Source organism: Melitaea cinxia, chromosome 13 (assembly GCF_905220565.1).
Source record: "Melitaea cinxia chromosome 13, ilMelCinx1.1, whole genome shotgun sequence".
Lineage (NCBI taxonomy): Eukaryota > Metazoa > Arthropoda > Insecta > Lepidoptera > Nymphalidae > Melitaea > Melitaea cinxia.
The window spans coordinates 13,909,138-13,935,196 of NC_059406.1; the positions used below are offsets into that span (position 1 = coordinate 13,909,138).

At 31.5% G+C, this 26,059-nt stretch overlaps 1 protein-coding gene across 1 annotated transcript in view; it reads left to right on the plus strand.

The window, feature by feature from the left end:
• LOC123659103 overlaps positions 1-26,059 on the plus strand; it is a 38,804-nt gene continuing 12,745 nt past the window's right edge. The window contains exon 1 of the mRNA XM_045594366.1: positions 1-569. Within this exon, the coding sequence (XP_045450322.1) occupies positions 16-569 (554 nt within the window). The 5' untranslated portion in view covers positions 1-15. The remainder of the gene's footprint in view (positions 570-26,059) is intronic.

Genomic DNA, 26,059 nt, shown 5'->3' on the forward strand with positions numbered 1-26,059 from the left:
CGTGAGAGCTACGATATGTTGAAGCATGCTCAGCGGCCGCCGGCGGCGAACGATGCCGACCACCGCTACCAGAACATGCCGCGGCGGCCGCACCACCATCTCCCGCTGAACGTGTCCACCTTGGACTCCTCGAAACATTCCGTAGGCGGAACATCCGCCAGCGTTAGTCCCGGAGCCCAGCCACCTACAAACGCCGCACCAGTGCCTGTTGTGACACCCATACCGGTCGCGTCACCGCCTAAACTCGCCAACGGTACTGCCACTGGTATTCCCAGTAGACCCGCTACCGCAAGGGCGAGGAGCACGCGGGCCGCGACCGAGGAGGCCCTGACGTCCCTAGCCCTGCTGTGCCTCGTCAGTTTACTCCTAGCGTTACTAGCGCTACTATTCCTACTGAAGATATCCGCGCCCGCGACCAGTGCCCCCGAGGAGTTCGCTGTGGTGTATGAAGTGACGTTAGCTCTGTGTGCGTTGACGCTCTCGCTGAACCTCTGCTGCCTGCTAGTGTGTGCCATCCAGTTCCTGTTTGCCGTGAAGCTGGTGCACTCCCCGTCGGCACCTAACGGCCGGTGAGTTGATATTTGCACATCGATCAAACCTCTCTAGAGCCGGCCTCCGATATTATCCGTTAAAATACCTCAGAACCGGTTTCGCTGATTACGTTCAAGTATGTTAGGATACAATAAAATGACAGTGCTCGTGGAATCCGTAGAAGTATATTCAGTAAAACATTTAACATAGTTTAATATCATTTCAGTTATCTCGGTCGACGTAATGAAATCTGTGTAATACAGGTTATCAGAAAGCTTACACAACACGTAATACTTCGTACATTATAACGGCTTAAAGTGGCAACGTTTTTGGATATGGGTCGTATTTATTCGGATTTGCTACAAAATAAAAAGATTTTATAACTGTTCACAGATCGCACCAGGTCGCATAATAAATATATTGTGAATATGAAATTTAAATTTCAAACTACCGGTTTCTAGTATCTTCGTTAAATTAATTGAATCGATGCTCTAACGATGTTATTCGCGGTAGGCAGGTGTTAACGGTCCCTAGCGGCAGTTATTTATGAATGGTTTGATAAAAAACATTCCGTGTTCAACGTATGATGATAAGGTTATGTGCACGAGCTTATTTTTATTTTATTCCTTTTTTGAAAAATATTTTGATTCACTTTTTACGTTATATTTGGGCGGGAATTTTATTTGAGTGCTTTCAAATGTTGTTATTTTTTTTAAAGTTCTTTATACTTGTTTTTTTAAATTACATTTATTTTTATGTACTTTTGTTTTAAGTTCTTAAGATTCCGAGAGAAGACTTCTATTGATTTTTATTTAAACATACAAAAGAAATAGAGATAGGTACGATAAAAATATACTTGTTAATAAGACTGACTGACAATAAATATGAATCCTGAAATTTATTTATTTACATTTATTACGTAATATTCGTAAAAAAACGTTACTTAACAAATATAATTGTGTTTGCTCGCAAACGAAAAAAAAAGCGACTTCAATTACATCGAATAGTAGTAATACAACGTAAGTAGACTAAAAGAAATAGTTAAGTAAAAAGGAATTATTAGCCACTTAAAAACACTCAAAAATTACTTGTCAGATCTTAATTAAATTTAAATGGGATCACATGACAAGCACCATAATTCGATTTAAAAAAAAAAACAATTACCGAAATCGGTCTACCCAGTACAAATTAATGAGGAACACACATAAAAAATATACTTAGTCGAATTAAGAACCTACTCCTTTTTTAAAGTCGGTTAAAAACAATAAAGTTGCATTATTTGCATGAGGCGGCCTTATCGCTAAATCATATAAATAATATACAAAAGGCGTCCTTATCGTTAATAGCAATTTCTTCAGTTTGATAAAAATAAAAATATTTCTCGAAGCCACCTCAACCTCACATTTCCATCAACGCAGAACTCGTATAAAAACAAACTATCTATCTATAAAGAGATACGTGCGGACAGAGTACCGGTGCTCGGCTTCCGCGCTGATTATATACGTATATACATATGTAGCTATCTTGTGACCGCATAGCGCAGGGAAGGCTGGAACTGCAGGCCATGTTTAGGGCTTCATGCAGTTCATAACTAAACATTCAACTTCAGGTTTTTAACTTCAAGTTGAAGATCGATTTCGAGTGTTTTCAATCATCAAATTTTTTTCGTTCTTGTATTTAGCGGTGTCTTTTACTCTTTAATAGTTAATTAGTTTAAGATTTTTGTTTTAAGTATCGTTCATTTCAAGATTACAAAAGTTTACAGATAGTGTTTAAATAATAGTAAATTAACAAAATAAATATTAACTAATCCAGTCATATAAAAGTTCAATCAAATTGCTCAAAACTGTGTTTTATACGTTTTTCATGATTGGAGTACATCGATTTAAAATATATTAATTACTGGGATTACGTTACTCGAACTGTCATAACATAAGTAATAGTATTTACGTGATACAAGTTAATTTACACACAATTATACAGATTGTTAACAGGTTAATGACCTTGTTGTAATAGTTTTTAGGTCAATAGTAAAGACCTTCAGAAGCTCGATGTAATGAAAGAAGAACTTTTATAGATGTACGCTTCAGCCTGTAATATCCCACTGCTGGGTATTAGCCTCTTTCCCCATGTAGGAGAAGGACCAGAGGTTAATCCACCACGCTGCTCCAATGTTGGTTGGCGGATAAATTCTCTCCTAGGCACGGGCACGCACTGGGAAGAAATATTTGTACAAATACAAATATCCATCCCGAGCGGGAATCAAACCCGTAAACCGTCTATGTTTTAGGCGACTAATCGCACCACTACACCAGAGCAGCAGTTATACATATATTTATAACTATTATCATCCAGCAGGTCGTTACGAACAATAATAGTATGATAGTTTATTCGTTAATGGAAACCAAGATTAAGTTACCTGCTAAGTACAAAAATATCTTAACAGAGAATAAAAAATAAAATCAAAAATAACGTTATAAGGAACACACACGCAGTGAAGCGAAACAACGTGGATTATCTTAAAGGAATTTTTATTGATAATTAAAATTTGATAACTAAGCTTTTAATTTAAAAATTAATATGTTAAAAGTATTACTGTAAATATGCAGGCATATCTCGGTTTATTTCGGAACGTTTAAAAATGTAATTTTAATTTTATAAAATTGGTTATTATTCGCGTTTTATTATTAAAGACATTAAAATATCTTTTTATTTCGGTTCTTTCTTCGATATCTAAAGTGAAAATATATAATTAAAAATCGAATTGCTACATATTTTTACCGATAATTAAAAAAACACCGGAAAGGAAAGTACGATACTACACATCGTTACGAAGATTTATTTAATTCAGTTGCGCAATTAAAAACATATTTTAAATATTTAATTTGATGAGAGTACTTTCTATACGTACCTACAAAACAGTCATTCATACAAACATCATTCTGATAGACTTTATAAATAAAAATTAATCGCTATATGTGTCGCTAAGTACAAAACTCGAAAAAGGTTGGATCAGTTCTAGCTTTTTTTTAAAGTTTTTTTTTTTTATATTTTGAAGAAGGCTCTTACGGAATGGAAATAAAAACGTAACGATTCGATGTTCGATTTCACACGTTTGAGAGTTCACCAGATAGAAGAACGTCTGTGTCGGGTCAGTTTAGGTTAAGACTCAAATGTAAAGTCAAGAACGATAATTGATTTTTATTTGCATAGAAGTATTGATTTAGTTCGGTTTACTTTGACTCAGTATCTCAAAAGTAAGTTGACATAAAAAATATTACTAATAAAACCGGCCAGGTGCGAGTGAGTCAGACTCGCGCACGAAGGGTTCCGTACCATTATCTATAAAAACGGCAAAAAATTACGTTTGTTGCATGGAAGTTTTGGTGTAGGTAGCGGCTATAGAAATACATCATCTGTGAAAATTTCAACTGTTTAACTATTACGGTTCATGAGATACATGTCCGCCCTTCCGTCTGCCTGGTGGCAGACGGAAGGGCGGACAGCGGAGTCAGGGTCACGTTTTATTCTTTGGGTACGGAACATTAAAAATTAATTTTATCTGAAGAAAAAAAAATGGAAGTTAATTGTCATTGTAGAGTTTGAGATTACAGATGTTTTACTACTGTTATGATCTACTTATACCTGTATATTTTAGCCATAAAAATATACAAAATTGGAGTGTCTGTTTGTGATATATGAATAACCGCTTTTTTGCATTTAGTATACACGGTACATATACCAAAATAACATTTTTTACAATTTTTGTCTGTCTGTCTGTTTGTTCCGGATAGTTCGTGAAACGGCTGGACCGATTTTGGTGGGACTTTTACTGGTAGATATCTGATGAAGTAAGGAGTAACTTTTATGTCAAGCGTGCGTAAAGAAGTTTTACTTTAAAATTAAGTTGTAATGTTTTCCGTGGGATAAATTTCTTTGCAAACAAAATGGTAGACAACAGCCGTTTAATATTCTATGAGCCTTATATAACGTTTGACCCAAAATTTCTTGTTCCATATTACATAAAATTAAGCAAATTAACACATAAATTCTTAGTTACCTTGCGAACTTGCGATTGTCGGAATCCTGTTCGCAACAGGTTTGGACCGGTCGTCTTCCGCGAGGCTTTTGTGACCTTATAAACATGTTATCATTTGTTCACTTGTAACGAGTGACTAAGTCTGGTAAGATTGGTGAAGGCGCTCTAGGCGAATTGTTTTATAGGCACTTATTTAGAAAAATTCCGTACAATGACATGATTGGCTGCCTTTTTTTGGGACGTATATGAGAAAGTCCCGCAATGCCCTGTTTGAGAAATTCCAATAAGGTCTCATTTAGAACCAACCCTGAACTGTCCCAATCTTGACCTCAATCAAGATAATATCTGGACGTAGGTACATCTCCAATGTTGGTTGTAGCGTGATATTCTAATATAGCCTTTCCCGACAATTGGGCAATACAATTAAAATAAATTTTTAATTCAATCCAATAATTTCCAAGATTGACGCGTATAAGCAAAAAAATGATATTATTTTGTAATAAGTATGGATGTGAGTTTTAATTAAATAATAAATACCCTTTTTTTTAAACATGTTCCTATATAAATTTGTCCGCTCTTTTGTTCTATCTCTAATTACGTCGTTGGTGGCCATCTAATTTGTCATGGGATACGGTTTGACCGCCCATGCGATTAACTACTAATAAATCTCTACCCCAATTAACGCTTAATTAATGAATCAAATTAAGTTTTTGGTTTTTATTTTAAATCACTAATTTAGTATAAACTAGCGACCTCTGTCCGTCCATATTTTTTTACACGATAAGTTATAACCAACACATCATATACTAAAACCTATCCAAAACACAGTGCATATTATGGTATAAGTATTATTTCGATTGGTTTAGTAGTTTTCACAGTGTAAACGAACAAAAAAACCGGCTCTCCATTTATTAGTATAGATATATATTGTACTTCAGTAATGTGTATGAGTAAAAATATAAGTTGCAATTAAGTTTCTATACGGTAAAGTTTAACCAAATTAAGACATTTATTTCTCAAGATCAGTAGGCAGCTTATGTCCAGTATCGGTGATATTTATTGTTATAAACCATTTGCTCGTATTTAATCGATTCTGATAAAATTAAAATTAATAAGAGTAAAATTATTGTTCAATGGAAAATTTTAGAAATTAATCAATAATTATATGAGTCCAAATTTTCAGGAACTACTAATACGAATTGAAAATTTTTATTTTTGTGTTGGATAGTCCATTTACCGAGGAGGGATATAGGCTATTCTTTTCCTCTTTATTCGTGTAAAACCGCGGGGCACAGCTAGTGTTAGTATAAAATACAGTGTAAAAAATATAGACATTATTTTATATTTTTTTCCCGTGGGTGTCGTAAGAGGCGATTAAGGGTGTACAGTCCAGAAGACGGGCAGCAGCGTCTTCGGCGCGACAAAGCCAGTACTGCGGTCACCAACCCGCCTGCCCAGCGTGTTGACTATGGGCAAAATACATGATTTCAAGTTATTTTTGGCGTAAACTTGTGGAGGCCTATGTCCAGTAGTGGACTGTATAGGCTGTAATGATGATGATGATGATATTTTATATTTACGATAAAAATAGCGATACTAACTTGTTCGAATCAGCTTGTTTATAAATATTACTAAGATTTCAATTTTAATGTAAAAACGTGATTTACGTTTTGGCTATATTAAGTCACATGTGGGATTTAGAGAACGCTCTATGACCTTGATAACCACTTAAATGATATTAATCTCGGATTAGATAAACTATTGAATATACTTTTGCTTATAAAATTTACAAATTGTTAAAAAGGTTCTCATTATAACAAATTACAAATTACGTAATTATAACTATTATTTTATCTTGACTTAACTAATTTTAAAACTGAATAGTCTGTAAATGTTTCACTGTTGGGCGAAGGCCTAAAAGAGTTCACCTGTAAGAGTTTTTAACTTCCTTTTAATAAAAAAGAGGTTTTATATAAAAAGTTGTGTCAACGTCTGCAACCGTGAGAAATCAAATCCACACTTAATATAGAAGCACTATGAACTCGTTTTTAATTACAAAAATACAAGTTAATAGTAAAAACTTGTGGAACAAGAAATAATAGAATGGTACTGAGATGCGTTCATGTAGAAGAAAAAGTCTGATGTAAACTATAACCGCTTATGTAAAGACCGGTCAAGGTGAGTGCCCTTTAAATCATTCAATGTACTTCGTCATTAAGATTTATATCGAGTTTTACAGATTTTTCAAGATTAAATACGTAACATTATTTTTTTTATTACTTTCTTATAGTTTTACAGTATATTCTTAATAGGCTAACAATAAGGTCCACAGTTTTTAAGCTAATTTAGTTTAGTACATTTTTTAAAGTTAATTATAATTTTATTCACATTTTAATAACAAAAAATAAATAAATATCTATACATAAATCCATGTCTATATTTTTAATTTTAGACATTACACTTTCTTAAATATGTGACTCATGTATGTAGTCTACAAACTCTTATTACGTGGATAGAATCTTTGTATTAATTAAATATTTTGTATGGTAACACCGTAGAACGAATTCGAGCGATGCATTTAAAGTGCATCTGTAATGAGTTCGATGTTGAATTAAACCTCCTTTAACAATATTTATTGTATGAAATATATTATTGTGCATTTATATTCTGTAAGAATAAATTTTTACTTTTTCCACAATATTTATCTGTACTTTGGTGGTAACTGTGTAAAATAATAAATCGAAAAGTGATCGCTTTGTTCTTAATGACCGTAATATATTTTTTTTAAATTAATTCCAAATATAAATCGATTACACATTACAGCTAAATGTATCTGGATAAAATAGGTTACACAATAGAAAATTGTAAATAGAGATAGTCTGAATTAGGAAAGGCTACTTTTTATCCTAAATGTAAGATTTCTGTCGTATAGACTTTTCCGCGACCGGAGTCGCGAGCAAGAGTATATTTTTTTCGAAAAATTTAATATTTAGAGCCTATTTCACCAACTGCTAGTAAAGTTTATTTCACACAAAAGTTATCGATAGGGTTTATCAGCTAGTGGGAAACCAAGCCTTTAGGGCTTGCTAGAAATGTTTGGCAGATAAACTGGAGTTTGATGCTGAATAACATATAAAAATTATAAACTTTTAAACGTGTCAAAATAATTTATTCGGACTGATCTGTACATACACAGCCGTTTTAAACCGATTTTGTGAAGTCGGATAAACCGGCTTAAAAATTTGAAACCTTTCCTTTTCACAAAAAGGAGGAGGCTTCTAAATTCAATTGTATTTTTTATGTGTATTACCTCAGAACTTTTAACTGGGTGGACTGATTTCGATAACTCTATTTAAATTTAATCGAGATCTTACAAATACTTTTCGAGCTAGGAATATCAAATAATGTGTATTTACTTGATAATTTTTTCGTCTACCTATGATGTATGCTAGTCGACGTAATTGACATAGTTTTTTTCATTTTCATGCAAACACAATTATGTTTCTAGCGAGTGCGTCATTCTTAAAATAAACTTAGTTTTTAGAAGTGTATAGAAATTATTATTAATGTATTGTTTGATAATGTATAAAGACAGGTATAACCTGTTACATATATATATCATTACATACGAGTAGTATAAAACAAAGTCGCTTTCCGCTGTATGTATGCTTAGATCTTAGAAACTACGCAACGGATTTTGATACGGTTTTCTTTAGTAAATAGAGTGATATTAGATGAAGATTTATATGTATAATATAGTAGAGGAACACTGATAGTTTTTACAGCCGGGGCTGGTCGCTAGTATATACATATATATATAAGTATGATGGCATAATTTAGATGGCTTAAGCAATACAAGCTTCCAAGCTATGAAACATGCCCTAATATTCCCTTATCTAGCACACTAGTACTATTTCAGGCTTGTATACATTTCAATAACCCATATATCAAAAGTTCTACGTTCAATAGTGTCTTATGTAAACATTTAATGTTGTTATGTAAACTAACGCATAATTGAATTAAACCGGGTCGCCGGATGTAGAGTAACGAGATAATGGCAAATACGAAGTCTTCCTACTATAAAGAAGTTAAAAAACTGCTTATGGAGATCAAATGTCGATATCGGGTATCAGCAAATCGTATTTACTAATTTGTCAGTCCTATGACAAATCGTTAGTATATTCAGTATTATAAAAGTTAGGTACTAAGTTATATATACCTAAGTAATTCTTCCTAAACTCAGTTTATGTTTAAAATTGTTTTAGCAATCTTGAAATAGGAAACTGTATAATATTCCAAGCCATTTTTTTTCTGTAAAAAAGGTAAAATGTCAAAAATTTGGAAAATTCAAATATAAAATATAAATGTCGTTAAGAAAAACGAAATAAAATGCTACTACGTAAAATCGAAACAATTTAAGTAGAATATTTTTCATACATATAAAATATTAAGACAATAAAAAATAATGTTTATACTATAAAAATACACGTACAAAAAGCGATTTAGATGTGTATCATTTAATGAACATATGTAGTTCCCATATAGTTACTAATTGACAATAACGAGTTAACGAATAACAGCGGTAAAATGAAACAATAGTCTGGGATAGTTTTAATGTTCCTATTGTTTTACACTTGAAGTATGGATTGAAAATTTTATACTATTATAACTATGTGGTCTCGTTACCTGATAAACTTCATGTCTTGCCAACTGTCAAACGCGTGAAGTAAAAAAAAATTCTTGATAGGGACGAAAAAAAAAACCGAAACGCAGTTTGGCGGGTTCAGAAAGCGTTTGGTTCAAATTAAAGAATTTATTTAGTATTTATTTATAAGTATGTTGACCAAGTGGTGTGATATTTACTTTATCATCTATTCTCATACCTATCAAACACGTATAGACAATAGAGTAAAAATCGGTCGAGCCTCAGCCGAATCGATCGTCGGCCGCGAGTGTATAACCACAAATTGTAATTAATTAGATTATAACTCTATAATTGTATAATATCTAAGATTATATAAAAATGTGTGTCACTTTATAAAGTTTTAAGACATAAAACGGGATGTTTACCACGTTTGTCGTTTATCGTTTATGAGTTCCCGATATTTCGGCAATGTTGTAATCGTCATTGTGTAACCGAGGCCATATGTGACTATGTGACAGGTCAATACAACGATTCATATCTGTTACTTTATGTATAGAATACCTATAAATTATTATCTTTATAAACCAATGATTTTTGGTAATATTACGTATTTAAAATTTGCAACTTAAGTAAAAGTATTAAAAAATATTTTTAGCTATTTATTATACAGCGTTTCAACTGTGTTTTTTTTTTATTATGTTATGGGCTTACTCTTGACCTCAGTCTAGCTCTAGAGCACAGACGAGGTCGAAGATGGAGCGAGTTCGCCCAGAAGAAGCCTGTTCACTCGCGCTTTAAACATGTTCGGGTTGTATGAACTCGGAAATACAGACGCCGGCAGGGAATTCCATTCCTTGGCTGTGCGCATTAAAAAAGATGATTCGAAGCGCTTTTTACGTATGAAAGGTATATCAATCAGGTAGGGATGAAAGCCTGCGGTGCGTCTGAAAGTCCGATGGAAGAAAGGAGATGGGGGTATGAGCTCGTGCAGCTCCAGGGCACACTCCCCAAAGTACAACCTGTAAAAGACCGTTAGACTGGCAACTTTTCTTCGGTGAGCCAGAGTGTGAAGAGATTTCACCAAACTGGCATTACCGATTAGCCGCTTGGCTCTGCGTTCCACTGAGTCCAGTGTGGCGAGTTGATATTTAGCTGAGCCATCCCACAAGTGACTGCAATATTCCATGCACGATCGGACTTGAGCTTTGTACAGCGTAAGAAGCTGTTCTGGCGTGAAATATCGCTTAACCTTATTAAGTATTCAAGAAATAAAATTAATCATATATCATCGTTGCTAAAGATGTGTTTTCAGGAGCTATGGTCTTATCCTAACGACTCTAAACTTTGAGATAGACACTTCCTGCTTTAACCTGAAACTATCTCACTCGGGTCATTGTATGGTTTTTTGAAAGTTGTTTATTCATGTCTATTTTGCGTTAAGACTTGTCTCAAAGAACACTAGATACGTATTTAATTTTTTAATATTTGAATACGGGAATGAAACTTACAAATTGTTATCACACTGAAATCTTCATTTAAACATTATTAAAATAAGGTTTGATGGATGTATGATACTGCATCAGACAAAAATGACTGAACGGATGTGAGTACATTTTTTTAATAATATGTATATATATACATCCATACATTATGTTCGGTACAAAGATATGTTAGAAAATTGTGCATTTCTCTTGGAACCCATTTGTTTTTAAACCGACTTCCAAAAAGGAGGAGGTTCTCAATTCGACTATATTTTTTTAGTGGTTTGGTGGGACCGATTTTGACGATTTTGTTTAATCAGAAGGTGGTTTAATTTAATTGAGATCTGACAAGCACTTTTCGAGTTTTCGCTAATAATGCGTAGGTACTTACTTGACAAATTTTTCGTCGACCTACGTTGTATTATAGGTATCTACCTCATAATTTTTTAACTGTATGGACCGATTTCGATCATTATTTATTATTCCAAAGCTGATGACATAGTGATGAGTACTTCCGAGTTACGTCTGATAATGCGTATTTACTTGATTATTTTTTCGTGTACCTTCCTTCTACTAGTAGATATAATTGAAATCATTTTTTTCGTTTCGTTCGATTTTCATACTTATTAGTAGTTTAATGGACAGATAATAAAAAAGGCTGTTTCTTATGATGGAAAAATGGACGATTCCAATTGAATACTATATCAAATATGTCTTACAAAGTAATTTTATTATGAATAACGTAAGCAAACAACCGATAAAATGATTTAGAAAGTTTTTTGTTCAACAATAAACAAATCAATACAAGTTCGTCTAAAATAAAACGATACTTCACAGCTTCACAAATACTAACTTCTCACGAGAAACTTTAAGCACACAAATCTTTTGTCACTCAATAAATCTATCCCTTTTATTGCAACGTGAGAAAAAGAGATGTACATTTAAAAAGTACAGATTATGACTGTCTGTGTATTTTTTTGTTATCTGATGCGTATGTATGAGTGCGTATTTGTAATGACGCTACTTGAGCTTTTTTTTTTAATTTTTACATGTGTGTAATGTATGACTTTTTATCTGTCAATTTTAAGTACCTAGTATTGATCGCGTATTGAAGTTGAATTAAATTTGCATAGATTTTGTGAAAAGGTTAAATATGTTTTTTTTGCAATATTATAACTTTTGCTGGCATTTCTGAATTAGTGGCTTTTTCAGTTTGCTTATTTAGGATCTATTATTTAAGTTACACATTTTTAGTCACATTCGCTTTTTAATTTTTTTTAACCGACTTCAAAAAAGGAGGAGGTTACTCAATTCAACCCTATATATATATACAATATATATTAATGTATGTTCGGGGATAACTTCTCGTTTCTGAACCGATTTAGATATTTTTTTTTTGTTGGAAAGGAGATATCCTAAGTGTGGTACCATGGTAAGGAAACCAGAATCTGATGATGGAATCCCAGAGAAATCGAAGGAAACTTTTGAAAATCCGCATAACTTTTTACAGGGTGTACCGATTTTGATGATTTTTAATTTAATCGAAAGCCGATGTCTGTTATGTGGTCACATTTAAATTCAATCGAGATCTGATTACAACTTTTGGAGTAATCTTTGATAATGCGTATTTACTTACTTGACTATTTTCCGTCTAACTACGTTGTATTACTTGTGATTGAACTCGGTTTTTTTAAACAATTATTTCAGTGATTTTCTTTCTAATAATAAATAGATGCATTAAGTATTATTGTTATAACTCTTTCATTTATTGCATGTAATGTGTTTTGTGTATATGCTGATAATATTTTTAACATCAACATATAAATAAAACTAAAATTAATTCTACCTTCTCACACTCTAACTTCGCACGTTGTGAGTAGCACACACTCGAATATATTTTTTTAAAAGAAACAAAAGTAGTCCGCTATAGGTACGTATTATCATTATCACGTAATTTGATAACTGTAATTGATAGCTTTAAGTGCTTTATGAAGTATAATGGAATACAAAAGAAAATAGCATTAAAATAAGTAACTACTATTTTATTAGTTACAAATAACGAAACTATAAACTTCTGGGAATAGAGGTGAGGGTGGGGATGTAGGATGGGTTCGGTACCCGTTCGGGGCTGATATGTGTTGTTTTTCAAATATTTGTAGTTTAACCTTAATGTATGTTTAGATAATGTATTCTTTCGTCTCTCCATTATAGACACATGATAGTGATCGTTACTCATGGCAAATATATCTGTCAACCCACAATGGAGCATCGTGGTGGATTAGCAATTTATAGACGAATAATCTGAAAAAGCCCAAAACAATAAAACAAATAAATTCTAATTACTTACCAATGATTAAATCTTGCATATTTTTAATAGCACTATTTATTATGTATTTCTTTTTGGCCTACATTTACACGAGAAAAATTAATTGCTTAGTACTGTAACTTATTTATTATATTACCTAATATTATACAATTATTTTTATTACTTTTCATGCATCTGCTTTTCTATCAGCAAATGATATTTAAATTTCGACGACGCAGGTGCATTGACTCTTTGGCCAGTTGCTAATAATCATTGGATCATTATCTTAGCATCGTTTCCGTCAATAAATTCTAGTAAAATCGTGTTTATTCATTATAGTTTATTATATTTATTGACGAATATAGTACAAAACATATTATTAAAGAAAAAAAGTTATCAAAATAATTTTAAAAAGTTATGAAGTAACACATAAAAAAATTACACAGTCAAATTGAGAACATCCTTCTATTTTTGAAGTCGATTAGAATTAGAATACTAGGCAGTCGTAAAACAGTCGATCTGTTGTCAAATCAAACAAAATTGCCTGTAGGATAAGAACTATAGTACGGTATTTACTTCTAAGAAGGATCAAAGCACTAACTATTACTGTCAATTAATCTGATGCGGGCGAGGCAATCACGAACAGTAAAACTACAAACAGGAAACGTTTATTCGTTAAGCACTTTTTCGAATTGATTTTAGTAATCCTTACACGTCTTGTCGACAGCTACAATGTTATGAAATATCATGTCTTTTAAATGTCTTTCATTGAAAAATAGTACTGAATATGAGAGCTATCATTGTCAAGAGATTAGTTGAAGTTAGCTCGGAAGTTGAGTTGAGCGGTTTCCGGGACCGACGGCTTAACGTGCTTTCTGAGGCACGGTGGGGAGACCCACAAGGACTGCTCAAACATGCAGACCACGGCAAAAATCTGTATGGCCAATACAAATGTTTGTCATGTGTGCGAATCGAACCAGCAACCGACAGCGCAACAGCCACAAAATAGTGCTGTTACTGTTGCGCCAACACGTCGTTGATATTTTATAAATACAACAATAAAAGTATAAAACCCAGACTGAAGCAGAAATAAGGGGTAGTTCCAACTGTTTCATCTGGTGTTAAATACTTTAAAAAGGGCTTTTTTGAATCACAAAACACGCGCTAAAAAATTTACTCATTGTTACGTTGTAACGGTCAGTTTATTTTATAACAGGTAATATAATTTTATTAGTCTACAGGTTACTTTGTTACCATTTTGGAATATTTTACTGCAGGTTTCTACCTGTTATGCGTGAAATTTCATTTACAATAATGGTTATATTTGTGATACGCAAACTTTATAATTATGGATATTGTTTACTGTTTTTGTGAACTTTTAGTTAGTAATTGTGTTTGATCGCGAAAGAAAAAAACGACTTCAATTACATTGACAAGTAATATAACGTAGGTAGACGAAAAAATAGCCAAGTAAATACAGGTTATCAAATATTACTCAAAAAGTTGTAAAGATCTCGATGAAAATTAACACATCAATGACATGATAAATATAGCAATTTTCGATTGAATTAAAAATCATCAAAATCGGTACAACCCCCCCCCCCCCCTCCCAAACAAGCCCAGTAAAAAAAGTTTTGCGGTATAATAGAACGTAGATCGACGAAAAAATAGTCAAGTACCAACACATTGTTAGATATAACCCAAAAAGTAGTTAGATCTCATATTATAAATTTAAATGGAACCAAATGACTAATTTTTTTTATCGAAATTGGTCCACCCATTCAAAAGTTCTGAAGTAACATACATTAAAAAAAAATTAAAAAACTACAATCGAATTAAGAACCTCATCAATAAATAAATTGTCCTTTAAAAATACCTAAATATTTATAATTAACTTTATTAAATAAAAGCAATAATAATGAAATACAAGAAAATAAATAAGAATTCCCTTTATCGTATGTTATAATTTATGTATATCTTTAAAGGAATGCCTTACAATTTCTTAGAAACGATTTGTAATGGTCGCCGGAAGTGTTCGGGATATTTGAACACGACCTTCGCCAAGGCCTTTGATGGCTACGTTTTTATAAACTAGTTCGGGCACTAGCTTAGGAATGTTTTAATTATTTTAAAAAGAAATTTATATTTCAAATGTTACCGAACTTTAATTGCATTTCAGTTTTAATAGATGTATTAAAAACTATTATTATGATTTGGTTGTGTAAAAAGATGATTTTTTTTTACTTTATATAAATAGCAAGGTAACAAAATGTGTAACGTACATACACATATTCATGGAATGTAAAACAGTATTAATTTTATTGCTGTGACATTTACTTACAATTACGGTCTTATTCATCGAGTATTACGAAACTGTCAAGAAAAAAAAGTTAAATACCTACCTCTATTACCATATTTACTTTCCCAAATGTTTTGATAGACTTATCAAGCTGTCAAAACAAGGGGGTGCTATTTTTGATACAAATATAATGTATCAAGGTGTCTGCCGCGGGTTTTTAAAATCTATATATAGCTATTTACTTTTCTTTTGTTACACACTTCTAATATTTTAGATTTAACATTTGAAAAACTAATCTTTCTTTCTTAACATAATTATAGAAAAATATATCTGTTTTCTGACAGTACAAGAACAGTATATTTAATTAAAACACTTACGCCTAAGTGTTTATAAATGACTCAAAAGTACCTACATACATGTGTTTTATATAAAGTTCGTCGACTCATATTGTTTATGAATGAATGGCTCATTAGAAATAGAAGAATGAATAAAACATTAGATAAGAATTACTATGACATTTTTATTATTGCACTTAATTATATGAAGTGTAGTTTTAATGAAGCGAGAAGTTTTTAGAACATGATGTATGGAAGTTGGTTTCAATGTGATTTGGCACAGTTGAGTTTGTCAAGTAAAAAAATTGTCTTTTGATAATCGTCCTCAACAGGTGAGGAAAATGTTGTAGGGACCTCCAAGTTTCGGAATAAAAATAATGAGATTACATGACTCTGCCAATCTGTAGACTCTAGCCATCTCCAAAGATGTTTTTGCCAAGTAGTGAGTTAAAATAATGTACCTAGGGGTCTGACTTTAACCCATAGACTATGGACGTGTTAAATTGATTAATATGTAATTTTTCAAGTATAATTTTATACAAATAGGTGTGTAAATATTATTTTCTTTAGCGTTTGATGATTCAATCTGTAACATCCCACACGCTGGGCATAGTCCTCTTTTTCCATCTAGAAAATGGATCGGAGCTTGATCCAACACGCTGCTCCATATGCATTTGATATATGTTAATTGTACCTGTACATATCTACGTCCTGTGCTGTATACTAAACTACATATATACATATGTATGTAAATAATGTAGAACACGACTGAAAACACTTAATGCAACACTTATTTCTCACTTCAAATCTATAGTTATTCAATCACAATACATACTTTCAACTTAGTACATTAAATAAGTTATCATACTAATCACTTACACACCACGTATAGAGTAGCAACGTTAGCCGCACAATAATTAAACAATAACTGCTCTTCACTTACCAATTATCATATTTATAAATCAAAAATCCCGCTAATAGATTACAAAGACGAATGACCAATCAGAAACTTAGTTTTATCTATTCGGAAGATGGTGTCACCATCTTTATGCTATTCCGGTACTTCAACAAATAATAATTACAGTAAGGATATTATAATCTTATAAAAATGTTAGAAGTATAAATTTGAATGATAACAATATTTATTGGGTAACTACCCTGCAAAACAGATAATAAAGATAGGTACGAGTAAAAGAAGATAAGTAAGGTAATCGTAAATGAATATTAAGCATTCGGAAGATGGTGTCGACATCTTTGTACTGTTCCGGTATTAAAGGAATAAACATAAGAGTAAAAATTAAAAAAAAAATCTATAAATGTTTTTAAATGCTAACAATACGCAGGTACAAAGAATATTCTATAAACAAAATAGTTACAACTTTTTCCACATTTGTTTTACTAATCAAAATAAAATATCTATATATATAGATATAGATACAAAAGAAGATATTTATTTATTTATTGTTAATGTACACCGAAATACAGACACATATATAAAGAAAGATACAATACAAGATGTACAAAGGCGATCTCATCGCTAAATAGCGATTTCTTCCAGATAACCTTTATCATATGAAGATATATCATATGCCATTATATATATATATGTATCTATAATAGTAGTAATATTGTTTACATTAAGTACAGTGACCCCAGACTAGCCCATATGACTAAGAGTTTTAGTATTTCCAGGTAGGTAATCTAATCTCCCACAATACGATGTCCCGGGTTACCACCGTGACGGTATTATGTAAGACTGTTGCACTCTGATTACGCGTAATTGTTTACATTGTTCTTAAAAGGCTGTGATAATTTTTTATTCATTCAAATTTAGTACTGTTTCTTTAAAAAATCCAAGAAGCACAGTTTGATATCGAAAAAATTGCTCGATTTTTTAACCGACTTCAAAAAATGAGGAGGTTACTCAATTCGACCATTTATATTTATATATTTTATAATGTATGTTCGGGGATAACTTCGTCGTTTATGAACCGATTTTGATAATTCTTATTTCGTTGGAAAGGAGATATCCCTAGTTTGGTACCATGATATGGAAACCAGGATCTGATGATGGGATCCCAGACAAATCGAGAGAAACTCTCGAAAATCCGCATAACTTTTTACTGGGTGTACCGATTTTGATGATTTTTAATTAAATTTCATCGAGATCTGATTACAACTTTTGGAGTAATCTTTGATAATGCGTATTTACTTGACAATTTTTTTGTCTACCTACTTTATAATTACTTGTCTATATAATTGAAGGCGATTTTTCTTCGTTCGCCTGCAAACACATTTATTTACGTATACATTTTAACTACATAATTATGAGTAAAATAGTTATGTTTAGACAATATCACGGGTCATTGTTAGCAATTAAATTATAGTATTACAAGTTTGAAAAGGAAATGAAGTAGGAAGACGGTATTAGGTTTAAACGACGGAAAAGAGCGGTCGGAGGTGTCCAGTGACGTTAAAAGGCTTCTCAGCGGAATTCCTGAGTATCACATGACAAATGTCTTACATATTTAAAATTTTGAACAAATATTTAATGTATGTAATATTTGTATAGATATTTATTTGTTAAGTAATCCTACAGTGTATTTTTAATTTGCTGTTGTGTATGTGCGTGCGTGCTTACGTGTTGACACCTAAAAGAAATTAATATACGATAAAAACGACAAACGATTGAGATCTAATGACTACCTAATTAATCATCATCAATCAACACATATAATAAAAATGTAAATGTAATATCTTTGTGCAACCTAATCTCAGAAACGGCTTATACGATTTAGATACGGTGTTCACTAATATATTGTGCTAAGCTTCACTTAACATTTATTGTTTGTTTCATGTCAATTGGTTCATAAATAAAAAAGTTATGCTAATTTAAAGAATCACGTTGAACATGTTAATACCCAAACGACGTTTATAATCCAAAATAAACCAAAAGATATATCCAAAAAATGATGTCCGAAGTGACTATTCCACGCTGATGAAGTCGCACAGCTAGTTAAATAATAAAATGTGTTCATTCTTTATAGTTAAAAACTAAATTAGCAAATGAGAGTTTTAAAATCAATTATATTAACGTATATATATATTTTATTGCACTAAATAATTTTACAATAGTCATTATAATATAGGAAGTTGGCAAGGGCGAACTTATCTCTACAAGAGGTTTTTTCCAGTAAACCCTTATGAGGTATAATTTATATTATATATTCATGTAATTTAATATTAATTTTAAATAAACAGTACTAAAGCGTATTAATATGTCAACTTAGTAATGAGCAATATGTGAGCAATGTTTGAAGTGAAGATTGAAATTAATGACTTTGTAATCTTTATGACTCGAACCGTTAGAAACCTATTTAAAATATGTCCAGCAGTTTAATGACATGTTACAACAATTATTAATGAATTAATAGACGTAGAAAATCAATTAGAAAATACTTTATCTTTTTATAGCGTGCAATATTCAGTTTTAAATATAAATAAATTAAAAAATATATATATATCCTTTAAATTTATATGATATCTTAATTTACAGTTAGATAAAGCTTCTGCTACTTTTGTTAAAAATGGGAAATGTCGTTATAAATTTAAATAATAAAAAGTCATAATTATTTTTCGTCTTTCGTGTTGATATTTATTTATTTACTTATATTGAATTGTAACAATTAAATATTTCTCTCATTTTTTTTTATATAAAAAGAAATAATCAATTTAATTTTCGTTAAACATTTTGAAGATCGTGACGTTAAAGGGATTAAATATAATCATGATATTTTGCTATTATTGATGGTTGTAAAAATACGGCTATTATCTCAAAATTCCTTATCATAGTATCAAAATCAATACTTACTCACTCTTTTTAAAGTTGGTCAAAATGTTTAATATTCAGCCTGTAAAATCTCACTGCCGGGTACATACCTCTTTCAGCCTGCCCACTGTCGGGCACAGGCCTCTTTCCCCATGGAGGAGAAGGATTGGTGCTATTAATTTCTCTTCCACGCAAAAAAAATTATCAAACTTTCCATGTCTTTTTAATGCCAAATTTTATTCTATGAAATAGTCGCAAAATGTATAGTTTATTGCTCGGAAAGATAGCTACGAGAAGCAAGTATTCGAACTTTGAACTCAGCCTGTTGCCGTGGGTGGGTCAGAATGCCACTGGGGTCATAAACGTGAATCAGGTATTAATACTGTTTTATACAAAATATTTGTTTAGTTTAAAATTCTTTATTTTGTAAACAAAGTAAGTTTTAGTGCTTTACTATATATGGATATAAGTAAAAAAAATGTCCTAAAATACATATAAAAAAAAATATAAAAAAAAATATAAAAAAACCGGAACATTCTTCAACAGTTATTGTATTTTTAAAAAACAATGATAATATAATAAATATTTTGACATGATTTTGTTGAAACAAGAACAAATACATCACATGACCTCCAAATAAAATGTACTTAGGTAGCGTCAAAAAATTTGAAGGGGATTTGAAAAAAAATAGACATCAAATATTTTAAGGTGGGAATTTCTAACAGCTGTCGTACTTCTATTCCAAATGTGCAAAAATATGTTGTTTTTTTTTTAAATCATATCCAGATAAATATCTCTAAAACTTTTTAGGATACACATTCTTGCTTATGTGTCCAACGAACCCATTTCAATTATGACTTATATACAAAAATTTATATTTTTAATTTAAGCAAATTGACTAAGAATATTTATTAATCGTGTATTTCGTCACGGCCAGCGCCCGTGACTTTGAGTAAACCTTGAACATTGTAATAGTTTCATACATTTCTCGATAAGTCTTCCATTTCCCAAGTCCCTATTTTTAACCGAATAAAGGAGGAGGTTCTCTATTCGACTGTATTTTTTTATGTGTTACCACAGAACTTATGACTGGGTGGACCGATTTCGATGATTTTTTCCATCGAAAGGTGGTGCGTTTCATGTAGTCCCATTTAAATTTAATCGAGACCTGACAAGTACTTTTTGAGTTATATCTAAAAATGCGTATTTACTAGACTAATTTTTCGCTGACCTACTATTATATACCTTATATGTTACGGATCATAACACATTATAGCTTGCAGAGGGTTGGAAGTTTCTTTATTAAAATCTAAAATATCAAATATTGGCTTCGAATCAGTGGAGCAAGTGCTCTTACCCCACCGTGGGTACGCCCATGGTCATCACATATAGCTGTCAACGTGAGATGAGGTCTAACAACTTAGAGGCTTCAAAAGTAATATTTAGAACTGCACGTACCTTTTTAAAGTAATTTTAATGTATGGGTAATATTTAAATTACAGTGTGTTTAATAACTGAGGTTCAGCCATCCCATTATATAACAGTTATATACAAAGTAGGCTAATCGTCGCACACAGAAGTCTTACACTTTATATACATTGACATACTTTGTGAAGGCAACAGTTATGAGATTAATTATGGAGGTGTATCTAATGCTGGATTAAACAATTAAGGTTTAGGATGCCTATTTATTATATATTTTTTTTTTATATAACTAGGTCGGCAGACAAGCGTACGGCTCACCTGATGGTAAGCGATTACCGTAGCTTATAGATGTCTGCAAGACCAGAAGCATTGCAAGCGCGCTGCCGACCGTATCCCCAATCCCCCCCAGGAGCTCTGGTCACCTTGCTCACCTACTGGAAAACATATTTTTTTTTTTGTTTTTGTACTATTATTTAAAATTGTTTTAGTTAAAAAGAAGTTATTTGCCTACAGGTAGGATTAATATATATAAAAAAATTTAATTCATACGACGTGTGGCATTCGACAATATGACATGACATAAAACATAAAAATAACTTTTTTGCAAAAATTTTGACATTCTTTTTTTAAACAATTTTTAACAAGCTCGCTGGCTGCATTCTATTTTCATCAAAACAAATGAACAACAAAAAAAGTTCTAAGTACATTTATATGACTCATTCTTTTTTTTTTTTTGTTCAAAAAAGGGTACCCTAAACCCTTAAGGACTCACAATACTTTAATGTCTACCCTTGTCTCTATCCAAACCCGAACAACCACTCAAGTTTTTCTAAGAGCATTAGGGGCTTCTTTTATTGAACAGGTAAACATAAAAATACACCTTACGAAATTTTACTTGACTACGACTTGTCCAAATTACTTAAGATTAACTTATTGTTATTATATAAAATATTTTCTAGTCTACCGTACTTACTATATGTCAACTTTAAATTTAATCTATAAGCCACTTCATGTGATGCGCTATTTCATCTATATATTAATACGTAAAACTAAAACTTCCCTCTTTTACGAAAATTGCGCAGACGGAGGAGTATGAAATTTCGTACACTTATAGTTTATATAGAGAAGGAGTGCAGAATGCTATTTTTTTAATTATGCATAAAAATACATCAATTCAATAAAAAAAAAACATTCCACACACTACCACGTATTTGACACGCACACACGCATTTTGTTTATTATTATAGGAGTATCGTCTTTGACAACAGAACATTCATAACGTTCAAACTTATAATGTAAATTAATTATGGTCGAATTTTGACCATTGGTCGACCACTAGTATATACAAATAAGAATGATTCGCCAAAATGTACTCGTATACTTTTGAATAACTGTGCCAATTTGAATAATCCTTTTTGGTCGGTATTATTAGGACCAATACTTGTTGAAAAAAAATATAATATAATAATAAACGCTTCACACTCGACGGATCCCCGGTAGGATTTTCTCCTGTGTTGGGGGTCCGGAAACACAAATAATACACAAACACAACGCCCAGACCACGACTAACATCTATATGGTCGGTATAAATGTCTATCGTGAGCGGGAATCGAACCCGCGACCTCTGGCGCAACAGCCAGTGCGTTAACCGTTGCGCCAACGGGTCGTCTATATGGCTATGGCGGTACGAAGTTCAGCGGCTCAGCTGTCAAATATCAAATACTAGCTGTGCCCGCGGTTTCATGCGCGTTAATTTGTGAAAAAAAAAATGCCTATACCCTTATTCGGTAAACGGGCCATACAACACAAAAAAAAAATCAATTCTAACTAGTAGTTCATAAAATTAGGAATTAGATTAGAAATTACAAATAAACAATAAAACAAACACACTTTTCAGCCTTATAATATTAGTATAGATCAAATAAATTCTTTAAGAGTTGATAAAAGATTGAGTCGCTGGGCGGATTTATCTCACGATTTGCAAAGAAAGCATTTTGAGCTGATGGTAGAGTCACGACATAGAGTCAATTATAATAATTAAATATCAATTGTTTTAGGACACGCTTACGTGGATTATAAATGTACCTTCAAGAATTTTTGAATAGCATTTATTTAAAACATATTAATATATGTAAAAAGCACCTAAAATATATATTGATAACATTTTAAATCTTTAGTGATAACTGTTCAATGACTAAGAATAACATATACAAAGGAAACTATAAATTACATTAAATATAAAACACAAATACATTTTAGTTTTATAAATTAACAATTAAGGAATTGCGAATGACAATCATAAGATACTACTCTACACAAAATGTAATATGAACTATAAATTTGCAAGTAAAAGTTCTTTGTGGACCTATTACAACACGTAGCCTTGTGAATGTTACAGGCAGGATTCCTTTTAAAGTAACTCTTAAATTAACAATTGCCTTTAAAAGTTGTATTATAAACCTTAATTTGAATAAATTAAGGTTCATTTTTGTATCAATGTATTGATAAATTGTATAATTTGATTTCTGATAACTTCTGTACATCGATACTTGATAATTGTGTTTGCTCGCAAACGATAAAAAACCGACTTCAATTACATAGACAAGTAATGTGGCGTAGGTAGTCGGTAAAACAGACATATAAATGCGCTTTATTAGGGATAGTTCAAAAATGCCTCGCCAGGTGTCGATCTTTAAATGAGACCACAAAAAAAGCACCAGCTTTCGTTTAAGAAGATAATCATCAAAATCGATGCACCCAATAAAAAGTTATGATCAAATTGAATTAATTAATAATAATAAAAAAGTAAATATAAATCTTAGGAATTTTTAAGTATGAAAAATTAAAATAAAAAAGATGTAAAATAAAAGACTCGCTTATTCTCGTGTTTTTCTTTTATATAAAAAAAAAAAGAAACAAGGAATAAAATATTTTACCGTGTGCATAATTATTCACAGTCATGTTTATGTGTGGGTAGAAACTTTGTTAATATTAATTAATATATTATTTATCATAAGTGTAACGGGATTTAAATATATTTAACCACAAAGTGATGAGAAGTGAGATATTTACAATTTCACGTGTTTATAAACTAGCGAGATTTCACTCGGGTAACTGCCGATCCCGTGGTGATGTCGTGATAAAAACTGTCAATTGTGTGTCACCAAGATTCATTACAATCAGTTCAGTACTTTTTGCGTAAGAAAGTAACAAACATCAGTCCAATTTTATGAGGAGGATATTTATTAGAAGGCTGTCTTTTACAAGAAATAATATTGATTTGCTTTCTATTATTAGACGACGTGTTGGCTGAGCAGTCAGAACGTTGGCTGTTACGTTGACGGTCGCGGGTTCGATCTCTACATTTGGCAAATATTTGTATGTGTTTATCTGGGTTTGCTGCGGTCTAGGCTGTGTGTATTGTATACATATATATTTTTAGGACTTATTTATTACATCACAGAATAATTTCCGTACCGAATCTGTGGTAATATTTCGATTTTGTACAGGACTAATTAAAATTTATTTCGTAAAAGTGAGCTGGAACTAATCGAATTACAGATTTAACTTTCGAACCACAAAGTTATCGCAAACCCACCACTGAATAAAAACATTACGTTAAATGTGAACAAATTTAGTTTTATCAAAAGAGTATTTTGAATCGGTTTGACAATATACAGGAAGTTATCAATTGTACAACCTTGGGTAATGAACGTCGTTTTGTGTTATTGTATTTCTCTTTATATATTTTTGTAAAAATAAATTAATATTTGACTTAATAATTGTTTGTATTTATGTTAAAATCTCACTTTTTATCTTAAAGTTTACGCTCTATTAATATAATTACAGTAAAAAAATAAAAAGATATTAAGGTATGAAATGTTAATTTTTTTTAAAATGTAATTACATATCTACGAGTAACAATAAGTATCTATCATTTCATTTAACATAATTACAATATATATTTAAGTTGTGAATTGTAAATATGTATAAAGTAAAGTAATTAATAAAGAAAAAAAAAAAAAAAATTATTACAATATTAAATTTTATAATTATCATTTTTTTGTTGTTACTAGTTTAAAGTTATCATTAAACCTGCATTAGTATTTCAATTGACGGTAGTTTTCGCAAACAATATAACCTTAAAATGTACACAAATTTATTCACAAAAATTCATGTAACTAAATAGGTACATACACATTTCCGAACGCCGCAAACGAAACGGCGCGGCGCTAAAACGTTCCCGCCATTACGTTTACAACATTCATAACGATACCCAAAAATAAAATCCCACGACAAACGAAAGAGGAATGTTCACGATTACTTTAGCGTGTATATTGTACGTACCTGTTACTCGGAATTCGTTGTAGAGACGTAGGGCGAAACCGGTCCAGTCAGCTGACAAAACTGAATTACAAAAATGGCGTTTGAGGCAAGTCTATTCGCGCGAGCGCTACAGATGATAACACAATCTTATCCCGCTAAACTTGTAATACTTATATAATATATTATTATTTACTTAATTTAATGAAACGTATTAGAAAACGGATTATCTTTTTATTAAGGAGATTTTATTTAGCTTGTTTCAATAATATTGTTTATTCCTATTCTATTGTTTCATTGTTTGGTAACGTGTTCCTGGTGACGTATATTACATTGTTGTTGATAATGATTTAAGCGTGTTGATAAAGAATTATACATTGATAACGTAGCTTAATGTTTTTTAATGATGCTATTTTTTAACATACTTATTTGTAAACATAAACTATTTCTTAGATTTTAATAATAAAAATAAAAATATGTTCAGAACTTTTCTTGCCCCTCAATTGTTAATAAATAGTTGAGAGGAAGACACAATTACAATAGTTTCTAAATAACACTTAGGTGTTTATTAAGTAAATACATTATAATTTATTCATTCTTGTAAAGTAAGTCAATCATAAAATTTAATTTTATGAATGAATTTCTATTAACCGCTAATTTGATAGGAAAGCGATTGGTGTCTCTATTAAACCCCACTTACAGCTTCTACCGTGCCTGGCACTAAATAAAATCGATAGAAATAAACGGTGTTATGCTTTGACATTCGTGATTTTCAAACATGTCTGGAATTAATCGATATTCCGTTCCATTTTTTGAAGTAAAACTTTTTTACGCACGATTGATTTGG